General features: G+C 43.0%; 1 protein-coding gene across 5 annotated transcripts in view; it reads left to right on the top strand.

Moving 5' to 3' along the window:
- The window catches only part of plxna1b (plexin A1b), a 181,584-nt gene that overhangs the window by 145,173 nt on the left and 10,931 nt on the right, over positions 1-25,480 (top strand). For 3 of the 5 annotated variants that reach the window (XM_075460536.1, XM_075460532.1, XM_075460533.1), the window contains exons 13-23: positions 550-701; positions 3,843-3,966; positions 4,097-4,233; positions 6,918-7,085; positions 9,822-9,915; positions 10,878-11,114; positions 12,915-13,058; positions 14,289-14,523; positions 18,389-18,537; positions 20,313-20,569; positions 23,179-23,245. In XM_075460536.1, coding sequence (XP_075316651.1) covers positions 550-701; positions 3,843-3,966; positions 4,097-4,233; positions 6,918-7,085; positions 9,822-9,915; positions 10,878-11,114; positions 12,915-13,058; positions 14,289-14,523; positions 18,389-18,537; positions 20,313-20,569; positions 23,179-23,245 — 1,764 coding nt within the window. The remainder of the gene's footprint in view (positions 1-549; positions 702-3,842; positions 3,967-4,096; positions 4,234-6,917; positions 7,086-9,821; positions 9,916-10,877; positions 11,115-12,914; positions 13,059-14,288; positions 14,524-18,388; positions 18,538-20,312; positions 20,570-23,178; positions 23,246-25,480) is intronic. The other 2 variants (XM_075460537.1, XM_075460534.1) reach the window with 1 other exon arrangement.

The following is a 25,480-nucleotide window of genomic DNA, read 5'->3' as shown; positions in this document are numbered from 1 at the left end:
CCAACCGCCAGCATCCTATCCCTTCTTTACCCTCCCTCCTTTGTGTCGCCATAAATGACCCCACTGCCCTGCCATGTTCTAATCCAATTAGCTTTAAGCCTAATTATGGTAGCAGTGACTGATCACCGTTGTCTGTATACGGGGCTGGATGAATAAGATGTGATTAGTAGCAAGGCTACTCTTGGGTAGCCATTAGTACCTCCGGACACCTTTCGCAGACTTGGAGGAATGACAGGGTAACAGAGGTTTCTGTGCGCAGTAATCGTACATATTAATCGTCATAAGGTTAAATGAGAGGTGCCGCTGTGGTCATGATGGGTGGGTCCAGATTAAGTGTGTGTGCTGGCATTTTTGTCAGCGTTTGATTGATTCGAGGTGGAGTAAATGGGTCGGAGGTCATTTTTCATGCCTGCCTAATGAGGTGTCGCACGTGCGTCATATGGAACAGAACATGACCATAAGTAAATGACTTGTAATGTGATGTCACACATCACATTATGTTTTTAACTTTACGTACTTATGTCCACATTTGTTTGCTCTTTCAATCAGCTCTTTCCAGAGACGGGGCCCAGACAGGGAGGAACCATGCTGACCATCACCGGTGAGAACCTGGGTCTGCAATTCAAAGACATCCAGAATGGAGTCCGCATTGGGAAAGTGACGTGCAACCCTCAGGAGGACCAATACATCAGCGCTGAGCAGTACGTTGATGCGATCTGTCTTCTTCTCTTCACATCCACCCCTTTAAGCCTTATAGTATCTGAAACTCTCCACTTCCCTGCTTGTCTTTGTCCAATATTGATGTGACACCAAGAGTTAAGCACAACACTCTCTCTCAGACTTCAGTTTCATAAAAACTGCAAAGGTTAACTGCTGTTTTCCCCTCTCAAACAGAACCAATTCCTCACAAACAGCCTCCAGCTGTGTGTGGCACTGCCTGTGTTTGAACATGTGCAGTCCATGTGAATCTGATAGAATCTTACATTCAAGTTTTTATGCGGCTAATGATTAGAATAAAAGGTCAGTCCGCATTGAAATGCCTCATAAGACACGTTCATTAGAATTAAGCTGTCCCATTCAATTGTTAAATTAGATTTGATCATATTTGAAGTGTGTAGTTTGCATCCCTTAAAAATGCTTGTCATGTGATCCCTCCTAATTAAATTGTGTTTACGGCTTTCTGGGAAACTCTGAATCACAGTGGGTGCCGTAGATGTAATTTAACTTTCATTTAATCGTATATTCTGGGAAGCTGCAGGAAGTCATATCTGCAAGCACTCTTTTTACCTTAATGTTCAGTCTGGTTGGATGTTTCAACTGCAAACACTTCTCCTTTTTGCTACAATTCTTTTGTCTTTATTTCCCATTTAAGTAATATGTGAACTGTCAGTTAAAGCTAATACAGAATTACCTTTCTATTACGGCCACTCAAAAAAGTGACCCATCTCATTGTTTCTCTGAAGGTCCAAATGATTCTTTGTTCAATTAATTTATTGTAGGCAAAAGAGATGCAGTTTTGGATGGGGAAAAATTGGGGATACGCACTTCAGTTGGAGTTCTGTTTCCTGCTATGGAGCTGTCAGCTTACAAATGTTCCATTTGCTGAGTTTTGCAGCACAGCCCCAGCTGATTTTGTTTAGTTTCTGCCCCCTCGCTGAGAAGGAAACTGAAGTAAAGTGACGTTGATGGTTTGACAGAATGCTGGAGTGACACGTCAGTCTTGAATTATAATGTTAAAAAAAAAAGTTTTTACATATTTATGTTAAGATCAGTGTCTTCAGAGTAAGCTTGAGTTGTTTTCTTTTCCATATATTTAAGTGAGCCATTGGCGCGGTGGCATTTAACCCTTTTAGATCTGCAACGCTACAAATCTGTTGCCATAACACCCGCAGGAAGAGGAAGAGGAGGGGGAGGAGGAGGGTGTGGTTGGCAGTTAGGCTGTCACATTAACTCAAAGTGATGTTGGCCATACGGCACCATTAGTGGCCTGTTTGCATTCGTCATCCTTGTGACCCAATCAGAGCTGTAGCGCAGGAGACAAGATGGGGCTTCAGAACTGACAGCGCAGGTCAAAGGTCAGCTGCTGGAGAGAAGAAGGTGCGCTGACTCTTTAGCAAAATGTAGGCACACTGTTCTCACCGTCACTCATTCTGTTTCATTCTGCCAGCGCATGTACCTAACTCAGCCTACCCCTATTTCCAGTATCTGTAATTAGAGTGGAATTGGAGTGCAAGGAAATGTGACTTTTTCATGTCATTCACCTCAGTCGTTAAATATTTACTGGCTGAATTTGACTTCACTTTGAGAAAAATAAATCACTGCCCTCAGCAAGGAAAAGCAGAGCCTGGTGTGCCTCTATTTATTGCTTTATTAGTAGTTACTGTGTCACAATTTGACCAATGCTTAATTTTTTTTTTTTTTACTGTTTCACATTCTACCTCAATCATTTGAACGAGCGAGATATAATTTATAATGCTGTCAACTTTACAAATGTGCTTCCAGTCATTCTAACCAAGCAATAACAGCTCAGTGTAGAAACCTGTCATCTGCGCTGAAATCATGCAAGTGAGGCTGTATTTCTAAAAGCTGTCCATCATTTTAATCATGGCCCCCCAACCTGGGAATAAATGAAAGGGAAGGTAAAAACAATTGAAACGCGCTGCATTGGAATGTTAAATTCAGTATCGCCCTTCTGCGGTTGCCATGGCACCTGAAGGGAGGAGGAAAGCAGGAGAGTTAATAACTTATCTCAGAGACCGGGAAGCTGAGGAGATGTGTAGGATATGAGTGCGTTCAATTAATCAGCCTCTTTTACTTTTAACGTGCATTCTCACTTTGTCTCACCTTCCTTTTCTATGCGCCCCCCCCCCCACCCCCACCCTAACCCTTTTTCTCTGTCTCATTCGTTCACTCTGGCTAATTAACAGTCAAGTGTGTCTCCAGTGGGTGAAACATGAAGTTTTCTCGTATGTGTGTGTGTGTGTCCTCCCTGCGGGCTACACCACCACTGTTCCCCTCACTCAATAATTTCTCCAGTGGATTTTCATTAGGCTAGCCAGCGCCCAAGGCCAACCTCTCTGCTTATGGTTCTACAGGACGCACAGATGCAGACACACGGACACACACAAAATCAGCTTCCTCTTCTAAGCGCTACATATTTTGCTTTGATTATTTTCATGAAAAAGGTCACAAAAAACCTCAACAAAAAAAGATACTGTTCTTTCAGAACAAGACTTAGACCAAGAACTGAAGAATTTCTGATCTGTTACATTGCGTTATCCCAGTCTCCCCCTCATGACAGTGAGAGTAATTACAGTTGATGTGCTGATGCCTCGACTGATTTTGAGACGCCTCTTTGTTTTTTAGTTTTAGGTTTTTTTTGCATCACTCTCTGCCATACTCCAAGTTGCTATAGGCTTTTCCATCTTTGCCTCCTCAACTCTGACAAACTAATCATTGCTGGTTGTGGTAAAAAGCACCGCTGCTGTTGAACCACCCCAAGAGTCGTCACAGATACCACATTTTGGATTAATCAACTAGAAAGTGCTGAGCTTTTGCGTTTATGAATGAGAAACTTGTTCGCAACCAAGAACCAAAACGACTCTATGGTGGTCCAATTAAAGCAGTTCTAAGCTCCAAGATGCTGCAGCAAACAGACGAGTTAGCCTACAGTACAAGGAAGTAGACTTATTCAGTATTGTGTCAACTGTATGGTAAGAACTTAAATGTAACAGAACTTTATTTATGTGGAATAGTCCCTCCCTTCAGCTCTAAGCAGCAAGTGAAAAGAAATCCATTCAGATAACACTCATCTTTCCGACTTTGTTTTTCCCCTTTCTCAGGATTGTGTGTCGGTTAAATGATGCAACGGGGTACAGGGTGCAGGAGGCTCAGGTGGAGGTTTGTGTGAGGGACTGCATTCACCCTGACTACAAAGCAGTTTCAACCAAGGCCTTCACCTTTGTGGTAAGTGTTGCTCATTTCAGAAACGGCTATGGAAAAGGCTTTTTAAATGTTCTTCTAACCAGATTTGACAGCCATGGCACAGGCAATAAGCCATTCCTGACCTGTTTGTCTTGTCTGTGTCCTACATTAGTCTCCATATTTTACCCGTGTCCACCCTTCTGCCGGGCCTTTGTCTGGGGGAACAAGGATCAGCATTGAAGGCAGTCATCTCAACGCAGGTAGCGCTGTATCTGTTAAGATTGGACTTCACCCGTGCCGCTTTGAAAGGTGAGTGAATTTAAACGGCTCAGAATGATCTACTGTGTTCAAAGTGATCCAGACAATTAATTTTGTTTCCTGATTTTTATTTTTTAGATGAGCTCTGAATAGAAATACGATATCAGCTCTTGTATTCTTTTCACCTCCTGAATATTTATAGGTTTGAGTGATTGTTTGTGATTTTGTAGTCCTACACAAGTGGAAGTTATCATTCTGGCATTCAAAAGTAATGACTACAAAAGTCTGTGCAGTAAGAAGTCATTTGCTGTGATTAATAGCAGATCTCCTTAAAGATCTCCTTACATCAGTGTATTTGGCCTTACTTTTGATGTCGAATCTAGCTGATTTTACTATTAATAATGTTGCAGTTAACAGATTATTTCTGTTAGAATCTTGCTGCACTTTAGATGATTGCAAGTCATGTGCGTCCCCTCCATCTTTCTTTTTTTTTCACCAAGCTGTTATCCTTTCCCACTTGATAGTGGACAATAATCAGCATTATTGTATCTTTTAAAAGAAAATCACTTCATGTCGCTGCTGATTTGCAGCAACTCTGAAAAATGCAGTCTGTAAGAGGGACGATCAGCGGACTGGAATTCACAGCAATTGTGTGAATGACTGTGCAGCCTTTCCCCAGGAAGCTGATGCCGTTGTTCAGTTATGCTATGAATGGCTTAAGTGCATCACCCGCATTTTGTCAGAGATATGACTCTGATTTAAAAGGAACGATGTGGTGGTGGGTCACATTGGTGATGCTGTTTTGAACCCATGTTCATGTACATACGTACCTCCGCATCCCCCCGTTTTTTCAGACTATTCTGTCTCTGTTATCTTCCATTTCTCTCACTCTGCATGAGATTGTGCAAGGAATCCAAGACAAGGAGACAAAGATCCAGTTAGATATGAGTCTTAATTCTTCCGGGCAGGAACTCTATTGTTCCTTTGAGTCCCCTCCTGGCACTTACAGCGAACTGAGCTCTGGACTAAACCCACGCTTTCTCTTTGGCATCTGGTAGATGTCACCAAAAGGAAACCTATACAAATATACATACATACAAACTTAATTGTTATATAGGTGTTTTTTTATTGTAGACCTCGTTCTCTGAGGCAACAAGTGGCAGGTTGAACTAATGAGCTTAGACCATCATATTTTTTATATATATATTTATATATATATATCACATGAAAAGAAAAAGTAGAAGGCCAATTTAAAGCTCTGTAGCACATCCTCAGAAAGGTGAATATAATAGTCTTGGCCTTTCATTCACTGAGCAGCAATAACCTTTATGGCCAAAGTAATGAACCAGTTGAGTCCATCTCTTTAATGCGTCTTTGTATTCAGTGGGGCCTCAGCTTTAATCAAAGCCTATTTACCCAGAGTCACTCATCCTCTTATCTCCCTGTGCAACCCCTTTTCTTTCCTCCTCCTCCTCCTTTTTTTTTTTTTTCTTTCAGTATCCTCTTTTAGCTTCTTTTGTGCGGCCTTTACCTTGTCAAAAAATACGTACGGGGCACCACAGGCGCTCTTGACGTCTGGCACGTTGTGAAAAGGGTTGTCATGGAAACACAGCACCAATGGAATGTGGAAAATCTTTTTTCTTTTTCTTCTTCTCTTTTTTTTCCAAGTCATCTTTCATTTTTCGCCGTCTGTCTTCATGCCCTCCTCAGTCCCCTCTGTGTCTGAGGACGCTGTTGACATTTCCTCCTGGGATACATGTTCAACATAGACGCCCCATATCCCAGTTTCTGGTCAGCCGCCCAACCCCACCCCAGATCTCTGCAAGATGGTGCCACTTAAATTGGTTTTCACTTTTTATCTTCTCCGTCCTCCATCTTTGTTTGGATTTCCCTTTCACAGCAGATGATGGGAACGACTAGTGTGCTGATCAGCTCGCTCGTCTGCTGGTTAGAGTTTCTTACTGCTCCACATGCCTACACACACATCTGCAGAGTAGCCTTTCTTGGGGAAACTACAGGAAATTAGTGGACATTGAGTGACCCTAAACACATATTTGCACAATCCTTTGCACATCTTCAGCTTGTGCACTGCATTGATTCCCAGAACTCCGCACAGTGCAAAAAAATAAATGGACACCTGGTAAAACAACACTGATTATGCTCATATCGACACACACACACTTTACCCACAGGTAGCCATCCCCACCGCTGTGAGGCCAGCAGTATCTCCTCCCGGTAGGAGGAGAGGACAGTGAAATCTACTGGAGTGTAGCACAAAGTTTCTGGCGTGAAGTTTCCCATTAGGTTAGAGCTGGCTACATGTCTGCCAGAGAGGAAGTTGCACCACGCAGAGAGACGACAAGCCCGATCAGCCATTTCAAATCTGTTAGCCAGAGAAAGCACACGAGGGAAGGAGAGACAGAAAGACAAAGAGACAATGTGAGGGCTTTGAACTACAGCAGTCTGTGATTTGGGCTGATGAAACCACGGCTGGATGGACTGAAAGATGTTTGCCTTGTGGATGGGCCACTGTCAGCATTATGTGTGGGTGTGGGTGCCTTTGCTTTTGTGTCGCCTCTGATAAATAATTTATGAGTTTTGTTTTTTTTCAATGTCCACTTTCATTTTTCTTTGTCTGGCTCACAGAGTCGGGGCCCAAACACTAAGCACAGACTTTTGCTAGTTACATCGTCTTCTCAATGCATTAACGCTCATTTCATCTTCTTCTCTTCTAGGCGGGGCAGCAAGGAGATAGTGTGTGTGACCCCAGCTGGACAGGCCTCTGGCCCCACACCAGTCATGGTGGACATCAACTCTGCTGAGCTGAGGAACCCGGAAGTCAAATTCAACTATACAGACGATCCCACTATACTCAAGATTGAGCCTGATTGGAGTATCGCCAGGTATATAAGCAATGGAAAGCTCACCTTGCCCAGGTGCAGCACAGATGAACCTGAAGGTTTTTTTGTCCCAAAGTGATGATCGCTCCATGGTTTAGAGAAAATGTTTGAAAACATGGCTACATTGTCATAGAATTATTTTGTGTGTGTTTGTTTATTCTTGTCATATATCTGACACAATCTGGCACGGTTGTATAAGACATCAGCATGTCATAATATCATTTCATTATCTATAATTTACATCAGTACAGTGTTTGATCTACAATTCTGCTTGATGTGCTGTACATCTGCAGATCAGTTACAAATGCATTAATACATTATTAATCCTTGGTGGTGGTTTACCCCTAGTTAATGCGCTTTTTTAAAGGTACTTTCACAACTTAACTGGGATGTGAACTCAGTGTAAAAGGGGGTAAATGTATTATTCTGCCAGCATAGTCCCTGTCTGGGTCTGGAAAGTTTTCCCCTCCATTGTCACACTCATCTTGCTTTTCAAAGGCGTATTATTTATTCTGTTTGTCTCTGTGTTTGAAAAGTAAACCATTGAGAGCAGGAACAGCAGTAAAGGGGGTCCTGAAGCAGTACACTGCTGGTTGATGAGCTGCAGCAGAAATGTATCTGTAAATATTACTTGACTTATTGAATTGAGACTACATAGCCACGGGAAGAGTTCCTCTGTAAACACAAGCTGTGTTGTGGAGGGAAAAAAAAGAAAGAAAGAAGAAAGCAAAGTTTGGAGCTTCCAGATGCTAATGGGCTCACTAGCATGACCTAGAAACACACACACTTCAGCTGAAGTGACACCAGCACATACTCACAAACATATATACTCTTTTGACTGTCTCATTTACCTCAAAAGTAGTGTATGGTTCCAGGAACGTATGATGTGAATTTTTCTTTTGGTGTAAAAAAAAAAAAAAAGAAGAAGAAAAAAAACTCCAAGCTGAGCTGCATCTCATAGTCAGCAGTTGTCTCGAGATAATCTGATACACGTACACACACACACACATATGATGTTCTTGGTTCAGACTTGTCCTCTTTTAAAGAAACTCCACTTCCTGCAGATATTTTATACTAAAAGTTTTTCTGTGTCTGACTTCTGTACAATATATAGCAGGGATTATTGCTTGGTGCCCCATCTCTTTGAAGGGCTTGGTAAGATTTTCCCATTTGACACATCATTCAGACTGTGTAACAATCCTCCTATGCATCTTCGCAGGGGGTTGAGGTGAAAATAGGACCCCCGTTTAAAACTCTGCAGGGAGAAAAACTCTCATCGTTAGAAGAAACTGCGAAAGAATGAGAAGTCTCTTTTGGTGTGGAATGAATGAAGTGCTGAGGGGTTGGAGAGGGAAGAGGAGAATGAAAGTGCAAGTTTCAGCCTTGAGGGGAAATACCCGCAGCGTTCGGCTGCTGTGAGGCGCATGGTTCTCCCGGCCAATCATCCTTTTTATTTACCAAGCTATTTTGTCACTGTGTCCCCTTCCTTGACCCTGTTGCTGGGGCAGCTTCAGATAGCACTGAATTCAAAACTCAAATACGGCATAACTGAGACGTGTTCTCCTCTCTTCAGGAGGAAACTCTCAAACTGACGACGCAGACACGTGACACTGCAGCAGTTACATTACACTTTAGATTGTTTACACAATATAACAATGTAGCAAGGATGCACACAACCCATGCAGTGTTGTGAGTAGGAAAGATTTCTATCCTCTCACATATATACCTCTGTAGTGTTGCCTGTCAGTTTATTGTATGTTTGTGTTTACCCACCATTTTTAACAGCTCTGGATTCGGCTTCTTTATTAGCAAATGTAAGCCTCCTGAATTCCATTGTTCATTTTAACACCAGACCTCGTTCAACATCAGCCAGCCTCCTTTAAGCCTCTGAAAAGCTCTAAGCCTGTACTTGCCTCAGGCGGCGTTCTCGTCCTGCTTGCTCTTCAGTCCCTCGCAGGACCAAATTCACTAAGATTGGCATCACCTTCTTCCCTCCAAGTGCTTTGTTTGTCCTCAGCAAAGTATGTCCAGGCCTGAGGTGGCGCTTGTGCTTGTATATTTCTTTTTGCATGCACGTCTAGCTGGTTAGATTTGAAGTCCTCGGGGCCACTGATGTGACATAATTCTTTTGGAGGGTTTACAACATGAAAACGGCGATAGAGAGCATCTCTTTTTGTGCTGCAACCTCGTCTCAAGTTCAAGATTTCTGCCATTGCATAATTTTTCCATGCCAGTGTTGACTCTCAGTAGCTGGATTTAGGTAAGTTGTACGCTAACTTATTTAGCTGCTGTCAGAATTGCTCACATCAGATAAAGTTCAGCCTCGTGGGCCAGCAGAGGTTGTCAAGAAAGCAGATTTCAGGGGAAGAGGCCTCTCACCCGCATTACCTGTGTCCCTGCTGGTCAGTGTCACATAAACCTGAATAGGTCAGAGATGTAAAGGTTGCACATCATTACAAATCACCGACACCAGCTCTATGTATGTTTCGTGTAAAAGAAAAAAAGAAAAAAAAACAAAGCAGAAAAGTCGCTGTCATTATCGGGAAAAAGGGGCTTCTATGAATAAACAGGAGTGAACATGAATGGTGGATCGCCATCGGAAGGACCGTTTTTCTGCCAGAAAAAAGCCGAATGATACTGTGACACAAATGGACATCTGAATGTTCTTGTTTACATTGTATACTTGTGTTTTTCTTTAAGTTTTTTGCCTTCTAATATGTTTATTATCTTTTGTCTTAGTGGAGGAACATTGTTGACCATTACTGGAACCAATCTGGCCACCATCAAAGAGCCTAAAATGAGAGCCAAGTATGGAGCTGCACAGTCGGAAAATGTAAGTTATTGGACTCTGACACCTGCACGCATTTTTTATTGACAACACAAAAAAAAAAAACAGGGAATTTGTCTAGATAAACGAGATGGATATAAGCCACTAGAGACGTACAGGTGTCTGTCCGTGCAGATTTCTCTCCCTCTATGAAAAAAAAACAAAAAACAACAACTTTCAGATGATGCACACACACCTGACCTGTCGGTCAACCTGCCAAGGGCCCATTTTCTGTTTGTTTTTGATGTTGAATTTCCTTTTAGCAGTTTAACCTTTGAAATGTCAACTAGCAATAAAGCAGCTCTTGCAAATCCCCCACTCTTCACCCAGCACCACGGGGCTTAGCTAACCTTTCTCCCTCTCTCACTCTGAACTGAAAGTAGAAATATCCCACCTTTTTCTTTTGTCCCACCAGATGACCACAGAGAGGCGGATCTGCTGACCTATAAACCAAATTTAGTTGAATGTGTTTGGGATCATATATGCAGCCTTTAGGCGTCAGTGGCTGACACGTGCGGTGCAAAGTATGGTTTCAACATTCTGTGAAACTATGCAAAGGCGTCCTCTGCCATCCTGTGTCATTGTTAACAGCTACTGGCTGACCACTCCAGTTTCTCTTTCTGTCATTACGGTCTAATTTGTTCAGTGTTAAACACCACAGGGACTTACCAGATCATATCAACACTGATTACAGCACTGATTTTATTAAGCCGCCTTTTCCCCATTATGTCATTACGGAGACATTAAATCACTTGCAATATACAGAATGACCTTGTTTCATCCCCTAACAGTGCCCATACTTGAAATGATCTTTCTTTCCGCCCAAGATTGCAAACACTGCAGATAAGGTAGAAAGTTTTCTGAACAGGAAACAAAATCACAGCCCCGAACATTTCTTCTTTTCGCCACTCCTCCCCTAATTTACCCATCACTCTTTTCTCTCTCTCCCTCTCTCTCCCCCACTTCAGAACTGCACAGTTGTCAACAACACTGTGATGGTGTGTCTGGCGCCCTCTGTGGCTGGATCTGCCAAAGGCTTTTCGGAGGTGGGCAGCAGTCCCGATGAGATCGGCTTTGTCATGGATGACGTGCGCTCTGTGCTGGTAGTAAACGAGACTTTCAGCTACCACCCGGACCCTGTGTTTGAACCTCTGAGCCCCACGGGCATGCTGGAGCTCAAGCCCAGCTCACCACTCATACTCAAGGTAAATTGCCTTGTGCTCAAAGCATTGATCTGTTTCAGCCTTGTCTCTACCTGGCTTAGCTTTACATCCATCACATTCATTCTCTTTTTATTTTTTGATCCCCCTCCCCCCCTTTATGTTTTCCACCTTCAGTCCCACGTCTTCTTTATGAAACATTTCTTGCCAGTCATCTTTTACGTCGGGTTTTATCCTCCTTTCTCCTTTATTTCATCACTTTCCCCTTTTCATTTTGTCCGCTCCTCTTTCACATCGTTCACCTGGAATGTGTGTGTGTGTGTGTGTGGGGGGGCACATGAGTGTATGGACTGAGTTTACAGTGGTTTACCATCAAAGCTTTTTATTGAAGGTTGCTCTCTGAAGCTGAGGCGTAAATGTCTCCACACACCAGGACTTCAGGACAAAAGAAGGTTAGCTTAGTGTTAGCACTCAGTTGACACATAAAAAGGGCAGTTATAGCAGATGGCAGAATGTCGGGGATGTTGGGTATTGTCAACAATGTTAAACGATTAATCTCACAAATGGTTATTTTAGAAAATGTTACAGCGACCTCTCAGTCGGCATCCAATTCAGCCGATAAGGCGCCGACAGGTGTTTGAAATTATTTGCTCGAGACCCTTTCCTTTCCTCTTTTCTCTGGTTTTTCTTTCAACACAGCTTGCCTTCAGATGTGCCTCAACCTTGAAAGATGTTATTCCACCTGCTTTCTCCAATGGGGTTTGGAGACCTTTAAGAAGAAAAAGTTGTTTTTAAAACCTCCCCTTTTAAAGCAGTTGCAAAGGAAGTAATGTTTATAAAGTGGCTCCATGTGTTGCTATGCCACCTGCTCAGATTCATATCTAAAAACTTCTAAAGAGAGAGTTCATAGCTGTGTTTACTCTAAGCCACACCAGGAGTGTGCGTTTGAATCCAGAGCGCATTTGCCCCACGCTGTCTTGTGTCTTACGTCATTTCACCTCTCCCCTTGAACTTCAAAGCCTTTCAGGAGCGAGGGAGAAAATTGTCATGCAATTTCATGGAAAACTGGAGTCTCTTTTTTTTCTCCCACCAAATTAGGGTGGAGCTCTAAAAAATGAAGGCTGGTGATTCTTTCTCCTCAATAACTTGCAATATAATACCGTGATGAAGAGCTTTGATTGGCCCACTGTGTGCTGATGGTAAAGACTTTCAGAAAATAAGCAGCACCCAGACGGCATCCTATTAAATAACTGTGGAGAAATTAAACTTCAATCAGAATTTTCCAGCAATTAATTCCTCCCACTCTGCAAAGCGCTAGGAGTTAGGATATTGAGGTAGAGGAAGGTGGCAGAGGAGAGGAGAGACTTCTGTTCAGTTTATTTACAACCAAACCCCCTTACAGAACCAATGCAGTCTTAAGAGTTTTTGGACAGAAACTTTTAGGGGTGCGAGCTCTTAGCAGAATCATTAAAACGACACCATAAGTGTTTTCTTATTAAAGGTAGATAAGGATATTTCCACATAAAGTAATAATCCATATTTTTGCTTGTCGACAGTTTATGGCAGGTATTATCTGGCAGCATCAAGCAGAATTACTGTTGCTATGGTAACTTGCATTTCAAAGTACCCCACATAGTGATGTAAAGGAGTGGATAAGCTGTTGATAGACACCTTTGAGCCAAAAGACTTGAATTAGATTTGGCCCAAACCCCTAATTACAGTGAATCCCTTTGCTTTTTTTTACTAAGCAATTGTCTTCTCTTCTCTTTTCCTTTCCTTCTCAGTTAATTACCCTTGGGCATTATTGTATGTAAATAAAATGAGCCGTGTGTGTCTTGTTTCCAGGGCCGTAACCTAATTCCAGCTGCTCCTGGAAATACTAAACTGAACTACACGGTGCTGATCGGAGAGACGCCCTGTGTTCTCACCCTGTCTGAGAGCCAGCTGCTGTGCGAGTGGCCTAACCTGACCGGAGAGCACAAAGTCACAGTAAGGAAAACTTTAATGCTCCATGTCCTCCTGTTGTGCGATGTGTCTGTCTTCTGTGTTTGAACCTGATTTGTCACACACACACAGAGCGGAGCATTGTGAGACAGAGGTTTTTTGGGTTTGGATACACACCTATAAAACTTGATAATGAGCATCGTCTCTCACCGTGTTGCATTCTTCTACGTAAACTACCTGATACCTCATTATCCAACTATATTCCTTTCATGTTCCACTGATGGAGCATCTGAATTTCAATCTTTCAGCCTTTTTCTCCCATATAGCCCCTGCCCTGTCTGCGGTTAGCGGTGTGCTTTTCATCCCCGCTCTGAAATGTCAATCCACTTCCTGCCTTTTCATTCATTCATCTCATTCTGTCTTCCCGATCCATCAGACCCAAATCTCTTCAATTACTCTAGATTTTACTCTATTCATATAGCTCTAAGCACATGAACACACACATCCCATCTCTTATACTACTGGCAGTGCTCACGACTGTATTTATGTCTTAAAGGCTTTTGATCAGTCTGGTTTGGTTGGCATTCTCCCTCGGATTTGAACATTGTTGGTATTCAATAGGGAGTAAAGAATGGCTTGTGGGCATGGGAGGGCCGTGTCTATTTTTACCTTGCTCCATTTGGTATTTCATTGATTTAAGCTTGTTAACGAGGGTATGGAAGCAGGTGAAAGAAGAGGGTTTTAAACATTTCCCTTTTTTTTTTTCCATACAGACGTTTTGCAAATAAGAACTGTTTTTAAGTGATATGGTTGAAAGTATTATATGGGGCTTTTCACTGGTTTCCAAAAAGGGCCCCAGGACACACATATTGCCTCCTCCAGCCCGGATAAAAAAGACTTGAGGGGTGTTTTGGTCTTGGCTTTGTTTGCCAACATAAACTCATTGTGAGACCTGACTTTGAAGCCTTGGCTGTCTTTTTTATTATTCTTATCATTATGATATTGGATTTATAGTATTTGTGACCAGATGTAGTCCTAATATAGATTACCTTCATGATGGATCTAAGTATGTTTCTTATACTCTGCAGGGTACACAGAGCTAATAGCACTAGCAGCATCTAATTTGATTTCTACTTGATGTCAAGGAAATTGGTTATTATTACTGGTGCAAACAGGCCCTGTTTGTTCTGTGTATAAACGTCCTGTCTGTCATTCACCTGCAAAATAAATGAGAGTGTAACTTACGCTTGTGGGTTGTTGTTTTTTTTGTGCAAGGTTCGTGTTGGAGGCTTCGAATACTCACCGGGAACACTGCAGATCTACTCCGACAGCCTGCTCACCCTGCCTGCCATCATTGGTATTGGAGGAGGCGGTGGTTTGCTCCTGCTGGTCATCATTGGGGTTTTGATTGCTTATAAAAGGAAGTCGCGGGATGCCGATCGTACCCTCAAACGATTGCAACTGCAGATGGACAACCTGGAGTCCAGAGTGGCCCTAGAGTGCAAGGAGGGTGAGTTGTTGACCATTTGGGGTGTTATCCTCATCTTAGCTGCTCAAATCTACATAAGCCACTCTCATAACGTTGGTGTTCCTCTGGTCTCTGTTCTATTTTTCTCTATTTCCTTGTCTCCATCTTTTTCTCAATGAGCTGTTTCTGTATATCTGCCTCCTGCAGTATCCTACTATAATAACTGCACAGCTCTCACTTAATAGTCCTATCCATTTCTCTCTCTCAGCTTTCTCTGTCCCACTCTCTATTTCCCCATCCTAAGCAATGCCAACCATCCCCCTGCTGTTAGGAGGCAGCGGTGTGTGCATGTGCGTGTGGGTGTTGGTGTGTTTCCAGAGGAGTACTTTGATCTGAGCCAGCCACCAGATGTTGGCTCTCCACCTCACTAGAGAGCAGCCTGGCTGGCCTCGCTGCCATCCACACTGAGAGGGGGAAGGCGAGATGGAGGTTAGATAGAGAAAGGGCAGAGAGGTGGGAAAGTGAGGGGTTGTAAGGAGGGAGTGGTTTGGCAACAGCTGACATGGGGGGGAGAGATAGAGGGAAACTTACACACCAGTACATTAGCATATATTCTTTTGGCAGGAGACGGCATGGGTCCAGCGAGAGTCTACTGATGCTGTTACTGGTTTGCTGGCAGAAGAGTGAGGAAAGCAGATGGAGAGAAGGGGAAGGAGAATACTGATAATGTGATCATCACAAGACTTTTGAATGAGAGATCACCTCATTTGTTGCATCGTTTTAAAGAGGCTTGAATAAAGCTGTGTTATGAATATATAGTGCAATCTGAAGTAGGAGCAGCTACTAGTTCAGATTAAATGGTTCTCTTGTTGATGTTTTATGTGGAAAATGGATCAAAACGAAACAAAGGTCTTCTAGCAACAAAGCATTGCTTTTTAATGAAATCAAGCAGATGTATTACAACTCTTTATAAAGTCCAGAAGCTCTGATAAGCATGGCTGAGATAGACAAATCACTATATGCATGACATGACATCAGAATCCATTATAGAAACAGGGAGGTATCACTACATGTGTGAAAAAAAAGTGGAAGTGAGCCTCACAAAGTCTGGTTTTAAAGTGTAGGTTGGGACCAAAGCAGCTTGAGGCTGAATGAGATGAAACAAGCATAACGCACCTGAACCTCCGACCAGATGGTTTATATTCAAGTTGCATTGTGGTAATGATGTAAAAAAGCGAAAATATTGCTCCACCGGACTTCTGAGAGGGTCCAGCTACCTGCCTTTCACAGAACTGGCCATTTTCACCAGTTTGTCCAGACGCCTACAGTTTTTGTCTGTAGTGCCACTCCCCCAGCAGACAACAGCATAGAACAGTGCACTCTCACTGGCAGTGTGATAAAACACACACAGCATGTCACTGCAGACATCGAAGGACCTGAGCCATCTCAGGAAGAAGAGATGGCTCGGGTCCTTCCTGTACACCTCATCTATGCTGGCAGACCGCTCCAGTTTATGATCCAGTACCACCCCCAGGTAATCGTAGGACTGCCCAGTCTCTATCTCCTCTTCCTCAATGCAGATTGACTGGCATGGTGTTTTAGATCTCCTGAAATCCACCACCAGCTCCTTGGTCTTGGCAGTGTTCAGGAGAAGATAGTTATTTTTTGTCCGGTCACTAAAGGCCTCCACAAGGTGCCTGTACTCCCTCGCTCGTCCACCATGCACACATGCCACAACAGCTGTATCATCCAAATACTTCTGTATGTGACAGGACTCTGAGTTGTATCTGAAGCCCGATGTGTAAAGAAAAGGAGCTGAAACAGTACCCTGTGGAGCCCCAGTAGTTGATGAAGGTCAGATTCCAAAAAGAAAGAAAAATTAACAGAATTGATCCTTTTCACACTGTCAACAGAAAATATAATTCGCAAGGTGGATACATCTGGCTGACTTATTGAGCTGAAATTAAACTAATGACGTTATCAGGCTGTGTTTTTCCATACGCTGACCTTAAAATGCAGTGTAACTGTTAAACAGTTTGAAGTGAAAACAGGTAGCCTCAGATCAAGAGATCCACATGTTTGTCTCTTTGTGGGTACTTCACTCAACTGGTGCGTTGTCGTTTCCTGCAAAGACCTACAATCACACACACGTAAAACTCGCACCGCTATGATTGGCTGGGGGAGTACGCCACAAGTTCTTAGGCCCTGACCCTGTCTGTGCTCCCACTGTCACAACTGTCTGGAAAACGACAAGAGGATGGATACAAGGGAGGACGAAGTGAGCGAGAGGGAAACATGGTAAATAACATTTCAAGAGCTGGACAGGATTACCTGAAATGAGAGAAAATTAGTTGGAGATGGAGACAGGAAATGCTCGTCGCATATATTATTGCAGAGAGAGATGGGTGGACAACATGGAGTGAGAAGAAGGGAAGTTACAACAACTTGTGACATGAAGAAGGCATCGAAAAATAGGAGTAGCTGCAGACGCTGAAAAACGTTTCAAAGAATTGGGGACGAATGAGAAGAAAACAGACAGAGAGGGATGTGGAGGGCAGTGGGGAACTAAAGGGACAAATGAAAGAAAGATGGAGAGACAGCCATAAGGGAGAGAAAGGTGACTTCTAAGATGTCACTTTGAAAGGAGAAGAGAGGAAGAAAAAGAGAGATGGGAAAAGACGAACAGGGTGACACAAGCCATCTGTTAGTCTGGGCTTTGGTTTGTTATTTGTTTGGATTGTGTATCTATGTCGGTGTGTTTTGGATGAGGCGCATACACGTGCTCACCGTTGGGCTAATGGAACCATAAAGCTGTCCTTTTTTTCCTAGTTTAGGGAGTTTTCCATTTATGAAATACATTCAAGGCAGTTTGACAAAAGAAATTTCTTTATAATCTATTATATAGGATATGAATTAGAGAACTGATTTCCGCCCATTTTTTTCTGTAAATGGGATTTATGAAGTCATTGGATTTTTACAGACTGCGGTCAGAACACATACTTTCTGGGAAGAGAAAATGTGTACAAACACTGACACGTGCATTCACATAAATCATCTGAGCACGGGGATGTGTGTTCAGCTGTGGGGCAAAGCAGGGGATATTGTATTTGTGTGTGTGTGTGGCTGCGGGAGTACATGCATGTGAGGTGTCAGTGTGTAATGTGTGTGTGTGTGCTCACAGGCTCATGTTCCTGTGCGCAATTGCATCCTGAACTCCCCTCCAGCCTATAGCACCAGAACACTTTTCTCCGTCCCACTCGTTCCCCTCCTTTCTTTTCTGTGCTCTTAGCACTGAGGGATCTCATGCTGCTGCTTTTCACTACTACCACTCCACATTTCGCAGTCCTCTACATTCACCTTTGCAGCAACTCTAAAACATAATGGCTATGAAAATTAGATTGATAGAGGTAGGCCAGAGACGAACCAAGATTACTGTTGCCACAGCTTTTCACATCCTTGTGTGAAGTGAAATGTTTAAGATAATAATGGCCACCTTTAAAGTAATAATTGCCAACTTTTGCACCTTAAAAATGTCCCTTTTCCAGTTGATCACAGGCCGTAATGTTTCATGCATTTCTTAAAGAAAGCAATGCCAAAGCCCAGATTCCCTCTAAAATATTATTCTTTTATAGATGAAAAGAGATGTTTTACACTTGGCTTGTTGTGGGTATGGAAAAATGCAATTTAATGGTGGGTTTTTATTATTATGATAGCTTTGTGTTATACGCCTGCTATCAGAATGAGAAACGCCACACATAAAAGTTCTTATTACCAAAGGTTGTCCAAACAAGCTATCTTGAAGAGTTTGAACTATTCCAGTTAAATTAAATTCTCAGTGAAATTAAAATGTACTTGGAAAGTCAGTCATGATACATTTTTTTCAAGCATTTCCCTTTCCTCTGCACAGCTTTTGCAGAACTGCAGACAGACATCCATGAACTCACGCAGGAGCTGGACGGAGCAGGAATCCCCTTCTTGGACTACCGCACCTACGCCATGAGGGTCCTCTTCCCAGGGATAGAGGACCATCCTGTACTCAAGGAGATGGAGGTACGGGTCAGTAAGGAGCGCTCCGCACTCATGCCCACCCACAAACCCTAGCAGAGGATGGAGAAATGAAAGATGTACCATGTATGATAAGACTGACTTTTACTAAGTTAGAAGCACCACAGTAAAAAAGAAACACTCACATAAGTTGTGGAGAGAAACTGGTGTGATAGTAAAAAAAAATAAAGTAGGTAAATCACATAAATTAAATTAGTTGTTTTCCCTGTATCTTGTCTTTCTTTGTTGATGCCTAAACTAGTAATAAAATAAAAGTAACTGTCGGGGAAGGCAGTAGTTTGATGTCACCCTACTCTTCATATCTTACTGAATATAAAGTATCTAATCTAAAATTTGAGGACGTAAGCCTCCATGAGCCATCTCTCTCACAGGGTTTAGGTGTGTAATGCTTAAAGTGTGTATGCGTTTTGCCATTATGTTTTCCAATTCTTATATGTTTACCATAAGGTGATATCTTAAAACGACACACAGAATAAAACACTTTCCCTCTTCTGCTGCTTCCTTCTCAGAAGGGAGCACTATTGCTCACATGATTCTCAGCTGCGTGGATACTGCAGCATGCACATGGGCCTCCATTGTTTCTCGATGTACTCTACTGCACATTCGAATGTCACACATGCACCATGTGGAAAATGCACAGTTGTGCTCCGCTGACTGGCATGTACGATCGTGACTGTCGGAACAGGCCTTTGAGACGTTCTCTATCTGCTTGTGCTATCAGCTGTATTCTAAAGGGATAGCGTGGCGCAACATTGGATTTTTTCATTTGTACGGCCCAGGCAATCCCAGGCCAAAGTAGTGCACTAGCAGGCAGATCAATTTCTTATTACAGCACGAAGCTCACATTTTCACTTCAAACCTGTGTTTCTCTCACTCAGAAGGGGAACTCTACCCTTTGCTTTAGGAAAGCGGGGAAGGGAGGGATACATATGATAGTAAAGAGAGAGCATTGGGACAACAATGGGTTGGGAGAAATGTGTGCAGTTCTTGTTTTAAGAACGTATTTGGAAACCAGACTGACATGTTTGTCCTCTTTATGCAGATCAACATGTGGCTCTGTTTCAGTCTCCCTTTTGTCAATGTACCCCATTTTCACACATGCTCATTACTCCATTTCACAACTATGGCTGCGGCTACACGAAAACGTTTTTCACTGTAAACGATACTTTTTCTTATCGTTTCGCTGTCGCGGCCACACGGAGCCGGCGTTCCCACTACCCCAAAACGATAGTTTTTGAGAACGGGTTCCAGAGTGGGAAAGTTTGAAAACGGCCTCGTTTCGTTTCCATTGTTACAGCTAAAACGTTTTTGCGTCAGTCACACGTTGACGCTGTGAGCCAATTTTAACACTTCTCTATTGTCTCACAGCGTGGCGTGACACAGTGGCGTGTGTACTGCATCGTTTCATCGTTTTCGTCTGGACCAGCAGCGCGTTTCCGTGTGGTCGCAAGAATTTTCGTACCCGTTTTCAAAAAAAACCTCGTTTCGTTTTCGTGTAGCCGTAGCCTATAACTCTCAATCAATTATTTTCTCCACACCCACCTCCTCACCCTGCTCTCAACCCTTTTATCTCATTACCTCCTTTTCACCATAATAACCATCTTCCCCTTTTTTTTTATTCCTCCTCTGTCTTCTGCCTCTGACCCATTTACCTGCTTCATGTCCTTCATTTTCATCCCACGTCACTGCCTTTCCCTCCTTTATTCATCACCCTCACCTTCTCCCACTGCCCTTCCTATTCATCGCCACTTTCCCCTCTCTTCCAGGTCCCTGCCAATGTGGAAAAGGCCTTGACATTGTTCGGCCAGCTACTGACCAAAAAGCACTTCCTGCTGACCTTCATACGCACACTGGAAGCTCAGCGGTCCTTCTCCATGCGAGACCGGGGTAACGTGGCGTCCCTCATCATGACAGCACTGCAGGGGGAGATGGAATACGCCACGGGCGTCCTCAAACAGCTCCTTTCTGACCTTATCGACAAAAACCTGGAGAGCAAGAACCACCCAAAGCTCTTACTCAGGAGGTAAAAAAGTTGGAGAAATAAATGGGAGGTAGAAGGGTTAAAACTATTTTGGACATGTCACATGGACCAATGGTTCCCCCACTGGGGGTTAAAGTTTATACTCTTTTGTGGATGAATGTGTATTCAGGCTTTAGTTTACCCAACTCTCGAGTCTGTTAGGATGCACTTTACAACAGGCATTCCACTGTAAGCGGGCTCTAATTGCACTTTAGATGAGATTTTGTTTATTCCCTACTTTTCTTTGCACGCTAATCGTGGGATTGCTAATGCACATGCAAACTATCCACGTGCTAAAATCGTAAGACCACAGAACTATAGAAAACAGACAATGATTTTCTCTGAGATTGTCAAACCACTTGTTTTTCCATATCAGCAGCTGATGCCAAGAGTAGGAAGGCAGGGGACACTGACTGTAGCTTCCGAGGCATATGTGGCTTTACCTCTTCTCCATCTCTCAACTCTGTCCCTGTCAGAGAGGATTACACCCCTGAGCACACATGCACTCCCACTGGAGATGCCGTGAGACGGGTTGCTCTGTCCTCTCTCATGCACTCACAGTCAGAAAGGTAGTGAGGGGAGCAAGCACGAGGAACGGGGGAGTGTGAAGAATAGACGGGGAAGGGTTTCGGTAGGGAAAAGAGAAAGATGAGCAATGGAGGAGAAAAAAATGCGAGAGGTGAAAGAGGAAAAAGCAGTCAGAGAAAGGTGGATGGATCTCCAGGGGAGAAGGGAGGTGGTGATTGACAGGAAGAGAAGGCAAAATGTCTAGAGGGAGGCTGGGGCTGGAGGGAAATTGATGGGGGAAAGACATATGTGGGTAGATGGAGAAGAGGAGGAAAGAAGGCTGTTGGATGGTAGTGCGGTGCAAAATGGTGAGAGAGGAAATGGGCAGTGGGAGAAAAGAGAAGCACAATGAGCTGCCGCGGACAGACAGGCATGAAAAGATAGACATATTTAAGGACAGACACAATTGGAGAAATGGCCTGTCTCCAGATAAATTGGAATTAGACATTTAATGATTAAAAAAAAGTTGTTTTTTTTCCATCTTCTCCAACTCCTCAGAGAGGTATTTAATTAAAAATCTAATCAAATAAATGACTCTCAGCCAGTGTGGCCGTTTAAAGCCTTTTCCAATCCCCTCTTGGGGTGTCAACATGCTGTCCCTGCTAACTACACTAGCCTCAGGAGCTGTCATTAATAAGCTCGGCAATTGTTAAACATGGTTCAGTCTGTTAAGACCTCTTTGCTCAACAGACAAATCTTTTTATTTTTAGACACACATACAAAAAAAGCCCCAATAGTTCTCTTGCATGTTGACATTAGGTTCATTATTCATTTTGTTTCATTTTCACCTTATGAGCTCACACACACGTATGAGTTTGGCCAGAATAGCTGCGTCACCATCCATACACGTTGCACATGTTGAGAAGCTCTGAACTAATTGTGAATGACATGTCACACATTTCCAACTATGGAATTGTGACATGTCCAAAAGCGTCTTCTGTCCACGTGTGTTCGCCCTCCTTTGTCCTTTGAACATGCAGAGAGTTTGCTGACAGAGACAATAACTCCACACACGTCCAACAACACTCATCAGTCTAGCAGCAGAATGGCTCACGGAAGTGTAGGAGTTCATGTCTTGCTCTTGCCACAGGCCTTCACTGGTCTCACTACCTTGTTGCCCCGGTTTCCTGTTTCTTTCTTTTATTGGCCTGCTCTTCCTCCGTTGTCCTGGAAAACATTCCATTTCTGTGCAGAGTTGACAAGAAAATATCATCCACTGCTGTCATTTTTCAACAGAACACATCTTTCTTGACCTCTCTCTGTGCTCGTGACTAAAAGGATGATATTTACTGAGAGTATTGGAATCTGTCCCAGTTGGACAACCCAGTAACATTTGCGTTCACCCCCAATTCATCCCAGGAAAAAATAAGATTGCGATATTAGAGTCTTCCTGTACCTTAAGTGAGAAGAATGGATGTGGGGATGATTTTCTTTGGTTTTCCTGGTTTTCAGACCGTCTCTCTCAGGTGTTAAACAAATTAGATGCAATAAGTCTGTTAATTACAATGCCTTTTATTCGCTCCGTTTTCATTTCATTCACTGGTTGCGTCATGTGTATGCCGAGGACGTGCACATGCGGAGGTTTCCCTCATTACCCGGCAGGTTTGTGATTAACGAGGGAGGTTAGTGAATTATACCAATTGCTGATTATTTATTTATTTATTTATTTCAATTGAGATGAGTGGGTTTGCTCGGACCGAGAATAACGTGAGGAGGGGATGAAACAGTGGATGAAATGCAGAGCTTTGTTTTGCCAAGTTAATTTGTTTTTGAGGGGAGGGTGTAGGTGTTTTAAGGTTAACCGCATGAAGACTGATGATACCCCGCATTATCTCTGTGTGAGCACGACTTAAACACCTTTTCATCCACTGATGAAAATGTTGTGTTGTGATCAGATTGTAGCCGAGGGTGTGGGTGTCTCGTGCAGAGGTTTGCATTCAGCTTCTGGCCCTTTTTTTTTTTTTTTTTTTTCCCCTTTTATATATCTTTTTTTCCCACCCTACTGCCTCTCACCCAGTACCTTCTTTTTTTTACCTCTCTGTCAGGACCGAGTCAGTCGCTGAGAAGATGCTCACCAACTGGTTCACCTTCCTGCTTTACAAGTTCCTCAAGGTAAAATTCTCACACACTGACTTGCAACAGTACACACAACTTTAGAGGCGGCAGCAGCATTGCTTGTGTTTGGGAATCGAAACATGTCTCGCTGACACGCACACGCTCTCACAGCTGCAGCATTAGATAAGGCTCGGGCTGCAGGATACCTATCCCTTACCTCTGCCTTTCATGTGTTAAATTCTCTTTTCTCCAAATTGAGGGATCTGCAGAGTTTGAAGCGCTGTTCAGACGCAGCTGGCCATGTTTGTGTGATCACTGTGGCCTGTCGCGCTAACCTGTCCTCTCTGTGTGCGCCTGTCCGCACGCTTGTGTGTTTGAATCTCATCTCTCGTTTTTTCTCTCAGTGCCTTTCTGTCTGTGTGCTTTTATGTTTTATTTCTCTCTTTGAATTCCTTCCTCTGATTTCATATCAGAGAGAATCACCAGCACTTAGATGGTGCTAAATTCCTGTTTTTGCTGGAGCTTATCAGTTTGCAGTGGGGCTTTAAGCCCCTGTCAGGACAGGCAGTCTGCTGGACAGTAAACCAGCCAAGCCCCCGGGGATCCCAGTTAGCATCTGTGTATGTGTATGTGTATGTGTATGTGTCGGTTTTCAGTATCCGTGTATGTGTGTCTTGGCTCCAAACATGAGATTGGACAGCCAGCCAGAGTTGGTTCAGTAAAAGAGGAGTGGGTTACCAGAGAAGCTGTTTGGGATTTATTCAGCAGCTGTGTTTATGAACTTTAGACGAGTCAAAAACAACAATGAAAAGAGAATAAAAGGTGGAAGAATGTTTAGAGAAAGGAGAACATTAGATGCCATTTAAAATCAGGCAGAGGAAGCTTCAAATGAAAATGAGCCTTTAATCGATACCATTGTCCTTTTTTCAAATTGATAAAGCAGAAAAGGAAGAAAAACAGAAATAATTAAGAGGATGACGAGAAAAAAAAAAACACGGGATACAAGAATACGGGTGGAAATGGTAATGGAGAAACTGAGTCTGGCTTTTATCCAACCTCAGCAACTCAGCGTCTCTTTTTCTCCTGAGTTTTCAGGGGTCACAGAAGAGAAAGGCCTGGAACAATTTCAAGATTCAGTCAGGTGTGAATAGAGATGGGTAAAGGTCAAGTAGAGTTTCAGAGGGATGGAAGAGATGGAGCTTTTACCTACCAGAAGGAACATAAGTAAGAGGAAAAATCCTTTCATCCATTACCCTCTTCTTAGGGTTCACCTGTCCTCCTTTGCTCCAGCTTGTTTGGGAGTGTCAGGGATCACTTTTTTTTCTATCTGCTTTTTTGATTTGGTAAAATTTTCAGATGGTTATTCGAAAAATGTTACTGGCATAATGGCAGTTATTTAAGAAAAAATCCAACAAAAGTCAAAAGCAGAGTAGATCAAATCTACATGTACATCAGACGTGATCCCCGTGTACACACACAGGATCGCTACTGATTTTCCACTCTGGCACTGTTTGAAGGAGACAGAAGGGCTGAGATTTGTATGCTGCTAGACAGAGAGGACGTCTGGCCGTGTGCTGTGTTTTCGCCATAGGAGGCAGGCAGTGCTAGATTATCCCACAGAGTTCATCTGACAGCTCACCAAGATGACTGACTCGTGCTGATGCATGAACATGACCAGCTGAAGGGCGCAGGGCAGGACTTGTAATATACGTCTTTACCTGAAGGCCCAGAGCTGGTTGTTGATGGACAGTTAGTAGATCACTGGTGAATCGCTGGTTAAAAATCATTCACTCCCGACTAATAATGAGACGGAAATTACTTCTGAATATGTCAGTGTTATGCAAATCAAGTGATGCCTTCCAAACATTTATTTTGTTTCATACAGCTCGAGTCTTATTTTAATGGGTTTTGTTTATCTTTTTCTTCTGTAATTATACAGTTTGAAGCCAAATGATCTAAACCAGCAATTGCTTGCCTTTATCACCTTCATTTAAAATGAAGCATGCCACAGGCTGCACGTCTGTGGGTTGCAAGAACCAAAACTGATAATGTCTCCGTCATTTGAATGCTGAAATTATTCCGTTTTTTTTTTCCATACAAAGCAATGAAAAGGAGGCAAATAAATGAAAAATCTGCGTTGTTCCTTTTCTGTAGCTTTCTCTTTCAAATAAGTAGCATAGAAATTGAGGTGTTGTTGAACTGAACTTCCCGCTCTCCTTGCCTTATCTGAAACCCTTTGCGATGACACTGACACCTCCCTTACTGAGTGCACTGTTATTATAGAAATAAGGA

The sequence above is a fragment of the Odontesthes bonariensis genome, chromosome 3 (assembly GCF_027942865.1).
Source record: "Odontesthes bonariensis isolate fOdoBon6 chromosome 3, fOdoBon6.hap1, whole genome shotgun sequence".
In the NCBI taxonomy this organism is placed as follows: Eukaryota; Metazoa; Chordata; class Actinopteri; order Atheriniformes; family Atherinopsidae; genus Odontesthes; species Odontesthes bonariensis.
The sequence above is the reverse complement of the archived record's forward strand: the minus strand, read 5'-3'. Positions and strand labels throughout refer to the sequence as shown.